The 16,196-nt window shown below is 43.8% G+C and overlaps 1 protein-coding gene across 2 annotated transcripts in view; it reads left to right on the forward strand.

The window, feature by feature from the left end:
- Positions 1 to 16,196, forward strand: part of SNX9 (sorting nexin 9) — a 92,143-nt gene that overhangs the window by 53,107 nt on the left and 22,840 nt on the right. The window contains exons 5-10 of one of the 2 annotated variants that reach the window (XM_069598797.1): positions 1,190 to 1,282; positions 7,153 to 7,318; positions 9,273 to 9,420; positions 10,696 to 10,780; positions 12,769 to 12,894; positions 13,012 to 13,129. In XM_069598797.1, the coding sequence (XP_069454898.1) occupies positions 1,190 to 1,282; positions 7,153 to 7,318; positions 9,273 to 9,420; positions 10,696 to 10,780; positions 12,769 to 12,894; positions 13,012 to 13,129 (736 nt within the window). The remainder of the gene's footprint in view (positions 1 to 1,189; positions 1,283 to 7,152; positions 7,319 to 9,272; positions 9,421 to 10,695; positions 10,781 to 12,768; positions 12,895 to 13,011; positions 13,130 to 16,196) is intronic. The other variant, XM_069598798.1, reaches the window with a different exon arrangement.

Consider the following 16,196-nt stretch of genomic DNA (forward strand, 5'->3'; position numbering starts at 1 on the left):
AATTCTGAGGTTTTCCATGCTGGCTGGTGAGATCCACCCTGCTGAGAGGTTGATACTTAACCCTTCGTGTGGTCTCTTCTTCGTATGGGTATGCTGATCAGTACACAGCCTTAGACCTGGGATCCCATCCCCACCCCTTCACCCAGTCTCTGGGGCCTCTGTGCCGCTCTCTCCTTCTCACTGCTCTGCCCCAGACTCCCAGCTCTGTCTCCTCAATTCACAGAGACGAGTGGTCTTTGTGTGGATCCCCCATCCCTGACCTGAGGCCTGGAAAGTCTCTCTAGGTAGGTGTCAGGTCCCCGATTGCCTGTTGGCCAGTGATTTGAAAACAGCTTCATATATAATGTCTCTTTTAGTTTTAAGTGGATCCCAGTTACTCCATCATGATTGTCTTCTTTGTGTATTATTAGTTGATTTCCAAAACCAAATTTACTTACATTTACAAAATGGAAATCACACCACTACTTTCTTCAGAAGGAAGTTATACCTGGAAAGCATGTTCTCGAGCACTATGTTAATGTTAATAGCCATGACTTCCCTACTAGATAGTTGTGGAGCTGGGATTCGAAGCCTGGAAGTTGGGCTCCAAGGTTGTCCTCCTCAGCGATGCTGACTTGGCCACTGCCTAGCTCCAGGGAGCGTATCAGTTATCTCTTCTCAAGTCAACTCTGCACATCAAGGTGGTCAGCGGGTTCAGGAGCTCGCAGCATTCATGGCCTCGCGGGCTCTTCTGTGGTCTTAGCCGGTCCTGGGTAGGTTCTTTGTGGCTTTCAGGTTCCAGGAAGCTTTGCTCATCTCACATCTGGTGGCTTTGAAAGCACTAGTTCAACATCCTGACATTTTTTAAAGCTTGACATTGTTTTCCCCTGGAGTTCTTTTTCTGTGACTGTATGACTTGCATGATATTTGCTCCATTCCTTCTGTGCTGCATATAATTACTTTTAGTACTTCAGTGATACTGTGTTGTGACAATAACAGCCTTCAGAATATATATTAATGCACGGAGGATAACCCACAACTATACAGTAAGGGCTTTGGTTTCTGCATGTAATGTTTGTGCATGAGTGGCATGCTGGAATTTTCTGCTGAACTTAGCCCTGCTATGCATTTGCTGTTTTTAGCTTCGGTATACTCTTTTTTTTTTTTTTCCCCCACCCTTCATTTACTGAGCACCTTTTTTTATTTTAAGGTGGATATTTTGGCTCAGATTGGTTGTCTTGAAAGTCTCAGCCAATCACCACCTTCTTCATCTTCTCCTTCTCCTTCTCCTTCCATAAAAAAGGTAAAATTCAATTTGAAACCCTTAGAACTAATCCTTTTCCCCTAAGCGAGGTGTTGTTTCCAGTAAAGTATCTAACTAAATAAAGGTCTTCTTGGGAACATGGCAACATAGAAAGTGAAGTCACTCAGTCGTGTCTGACTCTTTGCGACTCCGTGGACTGTAGCCCACCAGGCTCCTCTGTCCATGGGATTCTCCAGGCAAGAATACTGGACTGGGTTGCCATTTCCTTTTCCAGGGGAAGCTTCCCAACCCAGGGATCAAACCGAGGTCTCCCACATTGCAGGCAGACGCTTTAACCTCTGAGCCACCAGGGAAGATAGAAAGTGGGACATATAGGAACTGAAAGAGTGATTGGGATTTATACCTTGGAGACCTTTCAGCTAAGACTTTCAATGAGACTTGATTGATGAATTTATTCCATGGACAGTGAGGTCTAATGAAGGATTTTTAACCATGGAGTTGACAGTCTGGATGGTTTTGATGCTGTAAGGGGGCGCTGGCCCGGAAGAGAATGATGACTCAGTAGAAAGGAGAGAAAGGGAAGACCTGGGAGCAAAGGAAAGGAGAGGCCCCTCGAGACCTTAGCGAAGGAGCAAAATGCATTATCATGCTGCCAGATGTCTGCAGGTGAGAGACAGAAGGGGTTCTTGGAATTGAGAGCAAAGAAGTCAGAGGCCAAAGGATCATTAAACCGCTTGTTCTATAGCCCAGTTCATTGCAGCTGGGGTAAGGCTTTGAAGAAAAGCAAGATCTCAGCATTCAGCACACAGAAAATGTGCCAAAACCCCCAAGAATCAAGAGTTGCTTTTGATCTTTAGAGGAAAAGACCATCAATTATATTTTCAAAACAATGCCAGATCACATTAATAGAGAAACTTTTATATAAATAGGTGATTACAGGCACTTAAAATACTTTCTATTCTAGCCAAAGATTTGTTTCCTTCAGATACATATAAGAAAGAGAAAGGAGACAGAAATGTTTTGCCATAAAGTGTAAACTAGTGGGGATTTACTCAATGATCACCAGTCATCAGGCTTTTCTTTATGTTCTAACTGAGCCATGTAGTAAGACGACCTCTGCTGAATTTGTGCCATGTGCTAAATACTCTGTGAGATGTTTCATATGCATTATGTCATTTAATGCTTACAAAAGTCCTGTGAGGAGGTTAATGCTGTCATACCCATTCAGTAAGTATGGAAACTAAGAGAGATGGAGCAAGTGGCCAAGTTCATACAGTTAGTAAGCAGTAAAGCTGGGATTCAAACCCAGATAGACAGCTCTAGAGCTTAAATTCTTAACCACTGCACCCACGAGAAATTTACTTGAGTCAAATCACAACAGTTTCATGGATTTAACATTCAACCTGTGGGCTGTTTACTTGAGTCAAATTGCTACAGTTTCATAAAGAAAAAGTGAAAGTGGCTCAGTCCTGTGACCCCATGGACTGTGCAGTCCATGGAATTCTCCAGGCCAGAATACTAGAGTGGGTAGCCTTTCCCCGTCTCCAGGGATCTTTCCAACCCAGGGATCGAACCCGAGTCTGCTGCACAGTTTCATAAGGGGATTTAAAATTCAGCCAGTGGGCCAGTGTTCTCATCCTTGCCCCCCTTTGACATGTATTTGTGAGATGCACAGCTTTCTTGCAGGCTTGGTGCACAGATGGAGAGTAGAGCGTGAACAAAGGGAAGGATGTGGGGAAGTCTGGGAAACTGCAGGTTGACGCATAAAGTGAGGATCAGTGGCGACTAGTGAGGATGGGGAAGTCATGGAAGGAAAAGGTACGATTTTGATCAGTGGACTGATGAGCTTAGAATCCATCCTGTGGTCAGTGAGGTCTAGTGAAAGGTTTTGAAATAATGCAGTTGAGTTGGTCGGGGAGGGGGATGTTGTTACCATGAAGGGAGGGAAAAGAAGAGGATGAAGACCTCGCTGGGTAGAAAGAGGAAGGAGAGCTGGCAGAAAGCAGAGGAGAGGCTTGGACGGTCGTGTGACCAGATGCCTGCAGTCAGGGGACAGCAGGGTTATTGGGGGTGGAGAGCAGAGGAGCCAGAGGCCAAAGTACAGGGAGGGCGGGTTCAGGGGGAGACAGACCCTGGCAGGCTTCAGGAGCTGGTTGTTCAGCTGCTGTTAGAGAAGGGGCCGTAGTGATAGAACCTGGGGAGATTTCTAGTTGGTCAGGTTTGAAAGATTTATCAGCACAAGTCAAGTTGAAACAAGATAGAAGGAATATTCCCGGGGGTGAGTGGGGGTTGGGGTTGGGGAGGCAGGACAAAAGCAAACAGTGATTTGCCAACGAGGATTTCATCACCCAGGCAGAGAGCTAAGATCCTGTGCACGGCCCAGTCGCAATGCACTGATTATAAACAATTTAGTAACGAAGTAGTTTTTCAGAGTATCATGTTATGTGTTTCAGCTTTTTTAGGATACTTGCTGTGAATTTCATGTCCCATTTGTTCCTTGGTGTTGATACAGTGCCTTTCTCTGAGGGTTTGCCAACAGCCTTACTCTCCAGTGGGGCTGGACTTTCTGTTGTTCTAGATTGCAGCTCTTCTGTTCCTTTTGCTCAGCAGTTTCTAGAAATGCCAGATGAATATCTGTACTTACTGTCATGTTACCATCCAGAATTTGCATACCTTTTGAAGTTTTTATTGTGAAAACAAAACCTCCTGGTTTAGAGTCTGGAGAGCACAGAGTATCTGTCCCCCCAACCCCCCAAGAAAGCTATGGAGGAAGGGATTCTCTTAACTGCAGTGTGACTGGCCAGCTCTCAGCGCAACAGCCTTCTTTTCCAGAATCCACTAGAGTTGCTTGAGAGGAGCACCTTGTCAGCCGTGTATTTGAGAAATTGACAGTCATATGGATTGACAGTCAAATGTCTTTCTTCTGTTAATATTTGATGTTGAGCAAAATCATTAGTAATGTCATCGTTTTTCTTGAAGGTACAAGAGATGTTATGCAATCACATTTCCTCTCGTAAAACGTGTGCTCTGTTGTTGACGCTTCTGGTAGGTGGCTGGCAGTTATCCCCCCAGGTGTCAAATGGTGAAGAGTGAGAAAAAACCCAACCACAGTGGCATTCTAAAATATCAGAGAGGCATATGAGGCTATTTGGGTAATTGCCTTGCAAACCTTTCCTCTCTCTCTAATATCAGGTTTGTTTCATTTTGTTTTGTTTATGTGAGAAGGATGACTTTGCTATTCCATGTCCTTGAATTAATAGATTTCAGCGTTGAAAAAAATTTTTTAAGGCATTATTTGTTTTCCCTAAATTTATCTACAAATTTAAGGTTCAAGTGAAATCATGTTTTTTAAACTTGACATGTTGTTATTGTTGTTGTTTAGTCACTAAGTTGTGTCCGACTTTTTTGCAACCCCACAGACTAGAGCCCACAAGGCTCCTCTGTCCGTGGCATTCTCCAGGCAAGAATACTGGAGTGGGTTGCCATTTCCTTCTCCAGGGGATCTTCCTGACCCAGGGATCAAACCTGCATCTCCTGCATTGATGGGTGGATTCTTTACCACTGACATACTAATCCTAAAACTGAAGGTTGTTTTAGTTTTAAAAACAGAAAACTGATGCTGAAGTTCACTGTAAAAATAATAAAAGATGTTATGGTAAAGTACAAACTTTACCATATGGCATTCTGTCTACTGGGCTCCAAAGTAGTTTGGTATTAGAGGAATGCTGCTGCTGCTAAGTTGCTTCAGTCATGTCCGACTCTGTGCGACCCCACGGACGGCAGCCCACCAGGCTCCCCTGTGCCTGGGATTCTCCAGGCAAGAACACTGGAATGGGTTGCCATTTCCTTCTCCAATGTATGAAAGTGAAAAGTGAAAGTGAAGATGCTCAGTCATGTCTGACTCTTAACGACCCCATGGACTGCAGCCCACCAGGCTCCTCTGTCCATAGTATTTTCCAGGCAAGAGTACTGGAGTCGGGTGCCATTGCCTTCTCCAATTAGAGGAATAGACTATAGGAAAGAGTCCCAGAAATAGTCCCAAGTCCAGTGTATGGTAAAGGTGAATCAGTGGGGAGAGAATGGATTATTCATTAAATGATGTTAGGGCAACAGATGACTACAGGAAAAAATTAAGCTGGATTCCTATATTATTTCTTTTACCGAAGTCAATTCCATACAGGTTGAAAATTTAAAATTTAAAAATCTAGCATGAACCTAGAGCCCATTATACAGAGTGAAATAAGTCAGAGAAAAACAGATGTCGTGTACTAATGCATATGTATGGACTCTAGGAAAATGGTACTGATGATCCAATTTGCAGGGCACCAGTGGAGACACAGACGTAGAGAACAGATTTGTGGACTTAATGGGGGAAGGAGGGGGAGGAAAGAAGCAGAGAATAGCATGGAAACTACCATATGTAAAATAGATCACCAGCGGGAATTTGCTGTATGACTCAGAGCTCAAGCTGGGGCTCTGGGACAACCTAGAGAGGTGGGGAGGGAGGTTCAAGAGGGAGGGGACATGTGTATACCTATGGCTGATTCGTGTTGATGTATGGCAGAAGTCAACACAATATTGTAAAGCAATTATCCTTCAATTAAAAGTAAATAAATTATTTAAAAAATCAAGGAAACAACAAAAAAAACCTGTGGTTACCTCCGGCTCCTCTTACTGCAGTAGTCCTTGAAATAGGGTGGCATGTATTGCCCATTCAAAAATTTTATTTATAACATTAATAAACTATAAAATTATGCAAAAGAATAATGGGAGAAAATATTTTAAAAATAACTTGGCATGATAGCCCCATTTTATGCAAGACGCCACCCCTTGGCATGTAGTAGGAGTGTAGGAAGGTGACTATACGATCTCTTTCTAAAGCAGTTTGACAAAATCTTATCAATTTTATTAATAAATGCACACTTTCATTACCCAGTAATTTTCTTCTGGGAATTCCACATAGATCTATTGGATATGTGAGGAAAGATGTGTAAGGATGTACACTGCAGCGTTATTAGCAGCAGCAAAACACTGCAAACAAGTTAAATGAGCATCAGCACGTGCTGCTTAGATGATGGGAAACAAATACAAAGGAGTCTCGTAAAAGAAGGTCATTGTATTAATATCTAGGAGAATGTTTCAGGCTATAGAAAAACAAGAGAGAAGTGCAGAGTAGAAAGTGCAATTGGGGCTCACTTAGAACATGTTTAAAGCAAAAAGAATCTCACTGCATGGCATGTGTGAGTATGTACAAAGGACTCTGTTAGGAGTCGTCATCTCTGAAAGAATGACTAGCATCTTAAGGTGGTAGGAATGCTTTTATATATCATATCCTTCTATTCTTTTGATTTTTTTTTTCTTTACTGGGAACATAATAACGTTTTGAAGTAAAAATTAAAACAGTTAAAAATACAACTGATTACTATCAAGCAGTTAAGGTCAATAAAGCATATTATTAGCATATATAATCTCAAAAACATAATATTAAGTGGGGGAAAAAAGCATGCAAAGAGAAACAGACAGCACAGTGTTGTTCAGGTCAGCTTTGAAAATAGAAAATAGTTGTTATTTATGAGTATGTCACATATTCTGTTACACAGTGGGAGTGTCAGACACACATGAGGATGAGAGCAGCTTCAGAAAAGCCGTTACTTGGGGGAAGGGGAAAAAAGAGAGTTTCTCTGTTAATAGTTGTAAAGTTCCTGAGCAAACACGGCAAACTGCTAGCAGTGAAATTCGATTGATGCTGCTTTTTGTGCTTGCCTACATGTTTCTAAAATTTTATTTTTTAAATTTTTTTACATTCTATCAGTTTTTTTCAGCACCCCTATTCAATTGCTTCCTACTGAATTGAGTAGTGCTTTCTAGAAGTCACAAATATCCTCTCCTTTTTTTACCCCTAACAACAGGTCAGCAGTGGCAGTGACCCCTGGTCAGCCTGGAATGCTTCCAAACCTGCAAACTGGGAAAGCTCGGACAGCTGGGGAGCCAAGCCGGAGGGGGCCGCAGCCCAGAGAAGCGCTGCCAACAACTGGGACTCTGCCTTTGGCCATCCCCAGGCCTACCAAGGACCAGGTGAGGGGGCCACCCTTAGAGGGAATCCCAGGACCGGGTGAGGGGGCCACCCTTAGAGGGCATCCCAGGACCAGGTGAGGGGGCCACCCTTAGAGGGCATCCCAGGACCAGGTGAGGGGGAGGGGCGCTCTTAGAGGGCATCCCGGTCGAAGGGGTTTAATCACAGGAACTGTGGTCTGTCTAATGGCAAACTGACTCTTCTGAATCCTAATGAGGTAATTATACTTTAGTCCGCTCTCGGTTCCGTCAAGGAGAACCTTGTCACACATGCAAGTGCTTTCAGGGACCAGGTTCATAAAGTGAAACAAGAGAGCGACCCTGTGGGGCTGCGGAGGACAGAGAGGGGCAGTGGGTTGATGCCGCCGCAGGAAGACTGAGCTGGTGTTCCTGGTGTTCCACCAGAGAGGCTGGAAATCTCGATTTTTTTGTCATCTTCCCACTTTAAAATCCTCGCTATTAACACACATTTGTTTTAAAATCTCGGGCCAAAAAAAATGAGCACGTGGATTGACTGTGGTTTATCACCTGCCGGTGTGTGACCTCTGACTTAGCTGTTCTATCATTTCCTGAACTACCTGTTGGACTCCCCGGAGCTTAATGGAAACACTGAGGCAAAGGAAGACTGTCTAAAAGCAGAAACAGTTTAGGAATTAAGAAAGGTTATTTATGTCTGTTCTGAAATTAAGAGACCCACCCACTGTTTTGTAATGACCCCTGTCTAAGCTCATTGTGTCCAGAACTGAGTGTGCTGAACGGCAGGAGGCGTGGGTCGGGAGCCTTGAAGGGCGCAGGTGCTGCTTTCTGGCTCCCACCCTGCCCGGGAGTCGGGGGCTGGGTCCAGACCAGACTGCTGATATCGCTTCTTCAGTGACGTGGTGTCGCTGGAATCCTGGCCCAGATCTTTCTGATACCTTCTAGTCTTTTTTCCTTTTGACATTTGTCTCTGGGCTTCTCATGGTGGCACTCTCAGGGAGGAGATCCCAGGGCACTTCCCTGCCTAGTGCTGAAGGGACACCTCAGGCCTTCAGAGGTGGGAGACGGAGGCAGAGAACAGTGGCGGAGGGCGGGCGGGAGGAAGGCTGGCAACACCCCATCTGACACGGAGAGGATCATTAGAACGTCAGGTCAGGCTCCCGGCGCTGGCTGGCGTACTCAGTGCTTGTCCCTTGCTTCTCTCTTTCTCCTCCACCCCCTTGTCCGTCTCTGGCCTGCGTTAGTGTTAGTGTTAACGCGATTCCTTTCCAAAGAGCTGACGCCCTTTTGTCCTCCCCAGTCTCTTGGCTTAAAGGGTATTTGACCTGTTTATTTGCAAGTTTATAAAGCTAGGTTTATCAATGTGTAGGTGGCTCAGGGGTAAAGAATCCACCTGCCAATGCAGGAAACACAGGAAACATGGATTCGATCCCTGGGTTGGGAAGATCCCCTGGAGAAAAGAAGGGCTACCCACCCCAGTATTCTTACCAGACATGACTAAGAGCAGGACAGCACAGCCAGGCCTCTAGCAGACCTTCCCTGTGCACCAACAAGGGTTTGCTTGGCATCTCTTGGCTTCACCACATAGCATGTGGGGTCTTCGTTCCCTGACCAGGGATTGAACCCGAGCCCCCTGCATTGGAAGCACGAAGTCTTAACCACTGGACCACCAGGGAAGGCCCTCCAGAGTGTTTTTATCGTTGACATTTATCTGAAGTTACTTGGACCAACAGCCCTCTTCAGTTGTTTCTGACTTGTCTTTTGTGCCAAAAGGCAGAATCCTCAAGACTCAAAACTGTAACTAATTCACAAGCGTAACAACAGAGCCTGTACTCTTCGCATCTTTATTGTAATCCTGACCATGTACCCTTTTCTTCTTTAAAAAATTGGTTAACCCATTTGGTAGCTGTTACCAGAAAATTAAGTCATCCCGTCTTTATTTGGTTTCTATTTACCGACAATCTTCTGTTCTCACCTCCAGCAACTGGTGATGATGATGACTGGGACGAAGACTGGGATGAGCCCAAGTCATCTCCCTACTTCAAGGATTCAGAGTCAGCAGAAGCAGGAGGTGCTCAGCGAGGAAACAGCCGGGCCACCAGCTCTTCCATGAAGCTGCCACTTAACAAGTAGGTGTAAGAGCTGGGGGAACAGGTTGGTTGGGGGGAGCGGTGCTCTCGTATGAGAGGCTGTGATGAGACAGAGAGGCTGTTTCTCTTTCCAGTGATCACAGAGTTTGGGGCGTGATTTGATCATGTCTATTTGTTTATTTGGCTCTTAGCTTGGAAGCTTTTTTAAGTGAAATATATGTTCCATTTAATGATCTGCCAAATACTCTTTTTTACCTTTTATCAACTCATGACATATTGTTTCATTGCTGACATCACAGGAAAGCTAAAAATAATAATGATAACTTTTTCTTTTAAATGTTTTACCACGTATTGATCTGTTACCATGACCAGGCTTTGTGCAGAGCAGTTTGTGTGTTTTCTCTCATGGTGCTCTCACACCCCTTTGTGGTACATATGATCTCTTTTACTCTTGGAGACACGAAGCCCAGGGAGGTGAAGGAAACGATATGGGTCTCTCTGAGCATCACATTGGCCTTTAGCTTGCTTTAGGAATGAAATCAGATGGAATGCAGCTGGTTTTTGTAGAAATAAGATTTTTTTTCCTATTTTAGGTGTTTTACTTTCTGAGCATTTTTACCCCCTGTTTTTTTGTTTTTTGTTTTTTTTTAAATTCTAAAACTCAATCTTGTCTTCTTTGGAAGTTGCGATTTGGGTGGGTATACATTGATTCCACCTTTTCTTCCATTTAGAACTTTGCCTTGGGTATAGATTTGATTTCTGGAAATAGCCAAGCTTATTATGTTTGAGGTCTCTAAGAAGACAGGTTCTGAAGGCAGTTTCCAAAGAAAATGGCACAAGTACTTATGAACAGTGGCAGTTTCTTTGGGGTAATTGTGGCCTCCTGAGGGAGAATGTGGACAAGCGCTTTAATTTGGATGTAAAATGCTAGCATGTGGCCTTTGCCCCATGGAGTCATCTAAACTGATACGCTCAGTACTTTCTTTCCGCCTCTGTACCTGGGGGACAGTTTCTGGTCTGCCCTTCGGCCTCCGAGTGGTGATAGAGTGTCTCAGATCAAGCAAATCGAGCACCCATAAATATCACACCTTCTGGAGTCAAACTGTCCTCTTACCAGAGAAAGCTTAATTAAATGACTAATTGGCTGTTGAACAATCTGATTATGTCAGGTTTCACTTACCTTAGTTTCCGAGTTCCGGTACATCTGAAAGACAGAACAAGTTCAAACTGTTGTATTAAGTAAATGTGGACGAGAGCTATAGAATTCTTACAAGGGAAAGGATAAGACTCACGAGCATTTGTCCTCATGATTAGATTTCCTGGATTTGCAAAACCTGGGATGGAACAGTATTTGTTGGCCAAGCAACTGGCAAAACCCAAAGAGAAAATTCCGATCATTGTAAGTGTGTTTATTTTTTATTTTTTGCTTTGTTTCTAATTAAGCTCTTGTGTAGTACCTTAAAAAAGGTTATTAGTCATTTAGAAAGTATTCTTAAACACATTTAATGCTTCAGGTAAGTAACTGACAATATATTAAGAGTATAAAAAATAGCATAAATTAATGCCCATTATTGTCTAGGCATTCTTTATTTTTACCTTTTCAGACTACCAGTACTTGAACATATGACCATAGTATTTCTTTTTCTGAAGTGTCTTGAAGTTACCTCTTACATGTTGTTTTTCTACTAGCCAAACATATTTAGCTACTAAACGCAATTCAAATACTTAGGTTTCTACCTTGGCAGAGTACACCCATGTTATCAGAATAAGTTCCCTTTTCCTCTGTGTTGGTAATAGTTTTCTTTCGTTAAATCAGTTGTCCAGTTCGTGGTAAGGACCTAGCAAATGAAAGCTGGCAGTTAGTGACATCATTCAGAACATCCATCTTTGAATGCCTTGCTCATCAGATGACACAGGCTCCATGGTTTCACCCACATGTTGACTGTGGATAGATTTTCTAAGTGTTACCTAGCTGTATATCTCCAGATAAAATTTTAGAAAAAAAATAGCTGTCTTCTGACCCTGCTGATTTAGTCATGTACCTGTAAGTTGTGAGCAGGGCAGAAGGACAAGAGGCTTTGAGTGTAGTCACCGTGGACTCAAATAAGGAGAAATAGTCTAGTCTTATTCTGTACTCTTTGGGTCCTAGGAAGCTCAATGATATTGCAAGAAAAGACATTGTGTTTGCATATTGCTTGTTCCTACTTCTTGGGAATGCTTGAAATCCTGGAAAACTCCAGAGAGAAGGGCTGGGACAAGAGCCCTTTAATCCTTCTTCCCTGAAAGCAGACTTGGGGTGATTATCTTCTGAATGGTTAGGTTAAAGATTGCTTTTTTCTTCAGGTGTTTTTGTAAATACTTAACATGTATCCTGTTCTTTTCATTAAATTTAAAACTCCACAGAGTCAAGCGCCCATGGCCCCCCTGCCCCTCAGATTCTCATAAGCGTGGGACTTTGTCATAAGCGTGAGAGTGTTGGAACAGAGCCAAAGGACCCCGGCATTTGAGTTGTCCCACGAATTTTAGGCAGGCCTGCCTGTGTGGGCTTCTTGTGTGGAAAAGGAAGTGAGGAAAGCCATAGAGGCTTCAGAAAACCAAGAAAAAGCAGAGACCTGGTCCTTTGGTTTTAAGGTGTAGCATCCCTACCCACTAGTAGAGTAAATGACCTCATGGATGTTGGGCCCTGGTTGGTCAGAGTCTCCTCTCTTGGGCCCCGTCACTGAGGGAAGTTCCCCAAAGCTCCTGTCAAAGTCTCCTGCCCTGCAGCTTCAGGAGGGTTTTCTGGATCTGGGTCCCTCTTGGAGAATCATAATATTAAGCACTTGTTGTCAGAGACCTTTAGTCCCTTATTAAAGCTCTCTAGGCTCCAGTCACCGTCCTGACCTAGTAGCCTCTGAACTTTCATACCTCACCTCACTTTTTCCTCCTTTCACCTTGAAAAAGAATTAGGGCATACAGAAGATGAGAGTAAGTGTTGAGGAAGTTTGATGCCAGTTTGGCATTGCTGAGACAGCCAAGTGTGTCCTTTTATTTTTCACAGAGCTATTAGTCTGCAGTAGATCTGAAATTTTTAAAAGCTAGCCCTTCATTACATAAAACTGGGACAGCTGGACTGGAGAGAGATTGTGTCCTGCCCAGCATCCTCTCCAGGAAAGGCAGCTCAGCCCCTCTCTGTGGCCTAAGATGCCCACACGGGAGCAGAATGGCCTCTCGATTATGTGTGTTTTTCAAATAGAACCTTAGTAAGAACAGAGAGCATTTATGTAGATAATTTCTCAAAGAAGAGCAAGAATGACTCTCCTAAGGACTTCCAGCCTTAAAAAGAATCATTTGATGATTTATATCAATCATGTTAACTGATTTTCCACCTCTCCCTGCAATGTGTAGGTTGGAGATTATGGCCCGATGTGGGTTTACCCTGCCTCTACGTTTGACTGTGTGGTAGCAGATCCCAGGAAAGGCTCCAAAATGTACGGTCTGAAGAGCTACATTGAGTATCAGTTAACCCCTACCGTAAGTATCCGAGTTATCAAAACAGAACCGTGCTTACATCGCTAGGAACGGCTTGCTTTTTTCTTCATCTTCTATAGTTGATATTGGTAACTTTTTTTCTCTTTCCTTCCCTTGTAGAACACTAATCGATCAGTAAACCACAGGTATAAACACTTTGACTGGTTATATGAGCGTCTACTGGTTAAGTTTGGGTCAGCCATTCCAATCCCGTCTCTTCCAGATAAGCAAGTCACAGGTGAGTGGGTGTGTGTGACAGAACTCAAGGCAACAAGTGAAAAGGTTCCAATTAGAGTATCCCAACACGGATCAGGAGTGGCGCTTTCTAGCCTCCAGTGGAGCAAGCTGTGGGGGTCTGGAACCAGCAGCTAACTGCAGCCGTAAATACATATAGATACACACACACACACACACACACACACACACACACACAGAGCAGCTAACTGCAGCCATAAATACATATATAGATATACATAAACACAGCAGCTAACTGCAGCTATAAATACATATATAGATACACACACACACACATACATACACATACACACACAGCAGCTGCCTGCAGCCATAAATACATATATAGATACACACACACACACACAGTTCACATATTTGGAAGTTGCCTAGACACCTAACAAAGGGTCTCATAAACTTGTCTGCCGACTCCCTGCGCACGTGTGCATCTTGGATTCTGACGGAGTCACTGTGTCTTTGCTGCTACACCTTTTGCAGTCCCAGTGTCTTTATTGCTAACCCTTTCCTATGAGAGAAATATATGCAGATATATGCCTTTTTTATATGTGAAAAATGACACCTGGGAAAAACAGGAATACTTCTAATAGTCTAAGGTGGAAATTAAAATGGATGACCCAAATAATGTAAACGCATCACACGCTGCAGCTGTGTCATTTTCATTGGTGGTGCTGTGCTCAGTCCTGTTGGACTCCTTGGAACCGCGTGGACTGTAGCCTGCCGGCTTCTCTGTCCATGGCATTTCCCAGGCAAGAATACTGGAGCAGATTACCATGTCCTCCTCCAGGGGATCTTCCCAATCCAGGGATCAAACCCATGTCTCTTGCATCGCCTGCATTGCCAGACGGGTTCTTTTAACACCGCACTACCTGGGAACCCCCTGTCATTTTCGTCACAAGTCTGTAAACACCAGATGTAGACGCCACAGAGCTTCTAAGTGTTAATGTAGAAAGTTACCAAGTTTTCAACTCAGTTATTTTGGTGACTACTGATATTTAAATATTTTCATTTATCATTAATAATCACCCTCTCCCTTTTCTTATTTATTTAAATGTCATTTCCACCCCCCCCGACCCCCACCCCCAAGTAATCTCCTAGTAAATAATCCACAGTGCTACCAGAGTCCCTCGTAAATGTGCAGTCGGAGAGTGTTTTTTCCTATGTCTGATCTGAGAACGATCAGTGATTTTTTTTTTTTAACCCTTTCACCTACTCTAGAAACTGGAATGTTAGTACTTAGGAGTCAGTGTGTTTGTCTTGGAATAAAAGTTTATAAAGAAGCTGAACTTCACATAGAGATTAGAGTCTCCATGTCTAGCTAGAAAATATTGCAATACATGAAACTCTTAAGTAGAGAGAGAGAGAGAAAAGGATCAAAGATGAGAGTAAGACTTGAAAGCTGGGAGCTGGAATGGTGCAGGAGGAACGGACGGGGGCTCCAGAGGCCTGGGAGTCGGGAGAGGATTTGGTCCCCACTCAGCAGGAGTGAGATAGAGACAGGAGAGGGGCTGGGGGCTGCCCCAGCCCAGGGCAGAGCCCGCTCAGGTGGCAGGGAGGTTGGTCCCAATGTGCCAGGCATCATGTGTGCCCTGGCCCCTCACACACGGGTGCTCTCAGCTCAGACATGCACAGGTACCGCTCAGAAGTGCTGAGAAGGGATGTGATGTGATTCCAGAGCTCACGCTGTGAGATGTGGACTAACTAATCCTCAGCTAGAACCAGTGACCTTGGGATAAGCGTGGCTTTGTGCTTTGCTTTGTGCAGTGTGTATGCTTCTCTGAAATGTTTTGAAGAGATGGAAACCGTTTTTAAAGAAATTTGTTTGATTTTGATTTGGGGGGGAAAACTTTTCAAAATTTTCACATTGTCCTAGCAGAATGGAGGAGTGGGCTTGCCTTGCCGTCCGAGGGCTGACACCCAGGCAGCCCCTCGAGGAGCCCAGGTGACAGGTTGGGTGCGTGGCTCCTTCCTCCCACTCAGACGTGTCACCCAGCCCCGTCCTGCACCCACTGTGTATCCTCACTGTCCCTCCTTTCTGTCCATATTGTTTTAATCATAGCTCTCTTTCTAAAAATTTAGATTTCTTTCCATGAAAACTTGGGTTCTGCCTTTCTCCAGTTTCAAGTTTGAATTTTAAACTCTCTTTTATCAACTTGGTTAGCATAATATGTTCTCCATGGTGTTGAAATAAATGGATTAATGAACTATCTTAGAGTTGTGGGGGGTTTCTCTTATTTTTTTCAGTTTTAATACACTGTTTATTTGGAATCAGATAACCCATGGCCTATCCTAAAGCATCATGGAGTCATGGTTCTCCCATAGTAAGGTTCTTTTTTAAAAAAAAAAAAATCAGGCCTGAAGCCAGGGGATGTCAGAGAAAAGCACAGAAGCAACAGCCCCTCAGTCCGAAGAAAGTTGGGCTTTGATTCCCTGACTGGGCCGTGTGCCGAGGAAACCGGGAGGCACAGAGCCGCTCTGTTTCCCCTTCTCTCGTCTGCGTCCTGCCTGAGATGCCCACAGCATCATTATTGTATGATCGCCCTTCCCTTAAATCCTGGAGAGGAGAGAAAGGAATACCAAGTAGATGACGTCATGACGTTTCTGTGCACTCGATAATCCATCCATGGAAAGCTTAGAGCTGAGATTTTTCTAATTTGTTTATGGATTTTATTCTTTATGGAATAACATTGAATGAATCTGGTTTTATTTCTGGGGGCCAAACTGGTATATTAACATACTTCATGAAAACCTAGGTCAGGGTCATAGGAAATGGGCAGATGGAAATCCCTCCTCTCCTTTTTCTTAATTCTCTGGAACCTGATAAGCATATCCTCACAAGAACAAGATAATAGCTGAAGTCCCAGTTTGTAAATAGACCAGCTGTGTCAGAAAAAAATTTTAGGAGAAATAAGAATGACTATTTAATTAATTCCAACCGATGAGTAGGTTATAAACTCTTGTGTAGTTGACTTGCTCATAACGTGGAATTCAGTACAGCCCTTAGTTCGGTGCTGACTTCCAGGGTCTCTTCTGTCCATGAGGTGGGTCATTGT

This window comes from Ovis canadensis, chromosome 8 (assembly GCF_042477335.2).
Source record: "Ovis canadensis isolate MfBH-ARS-UI-01 breed Bighorn chromosome 8, ARS-UI_OviCan_v2, whole genome shotgun sequence".
NCBI lineage: Eukaryota > Metazoa > Chordata > Mammalia > Artiodactyla > Bovidae > Ovis > Ovis canadensis.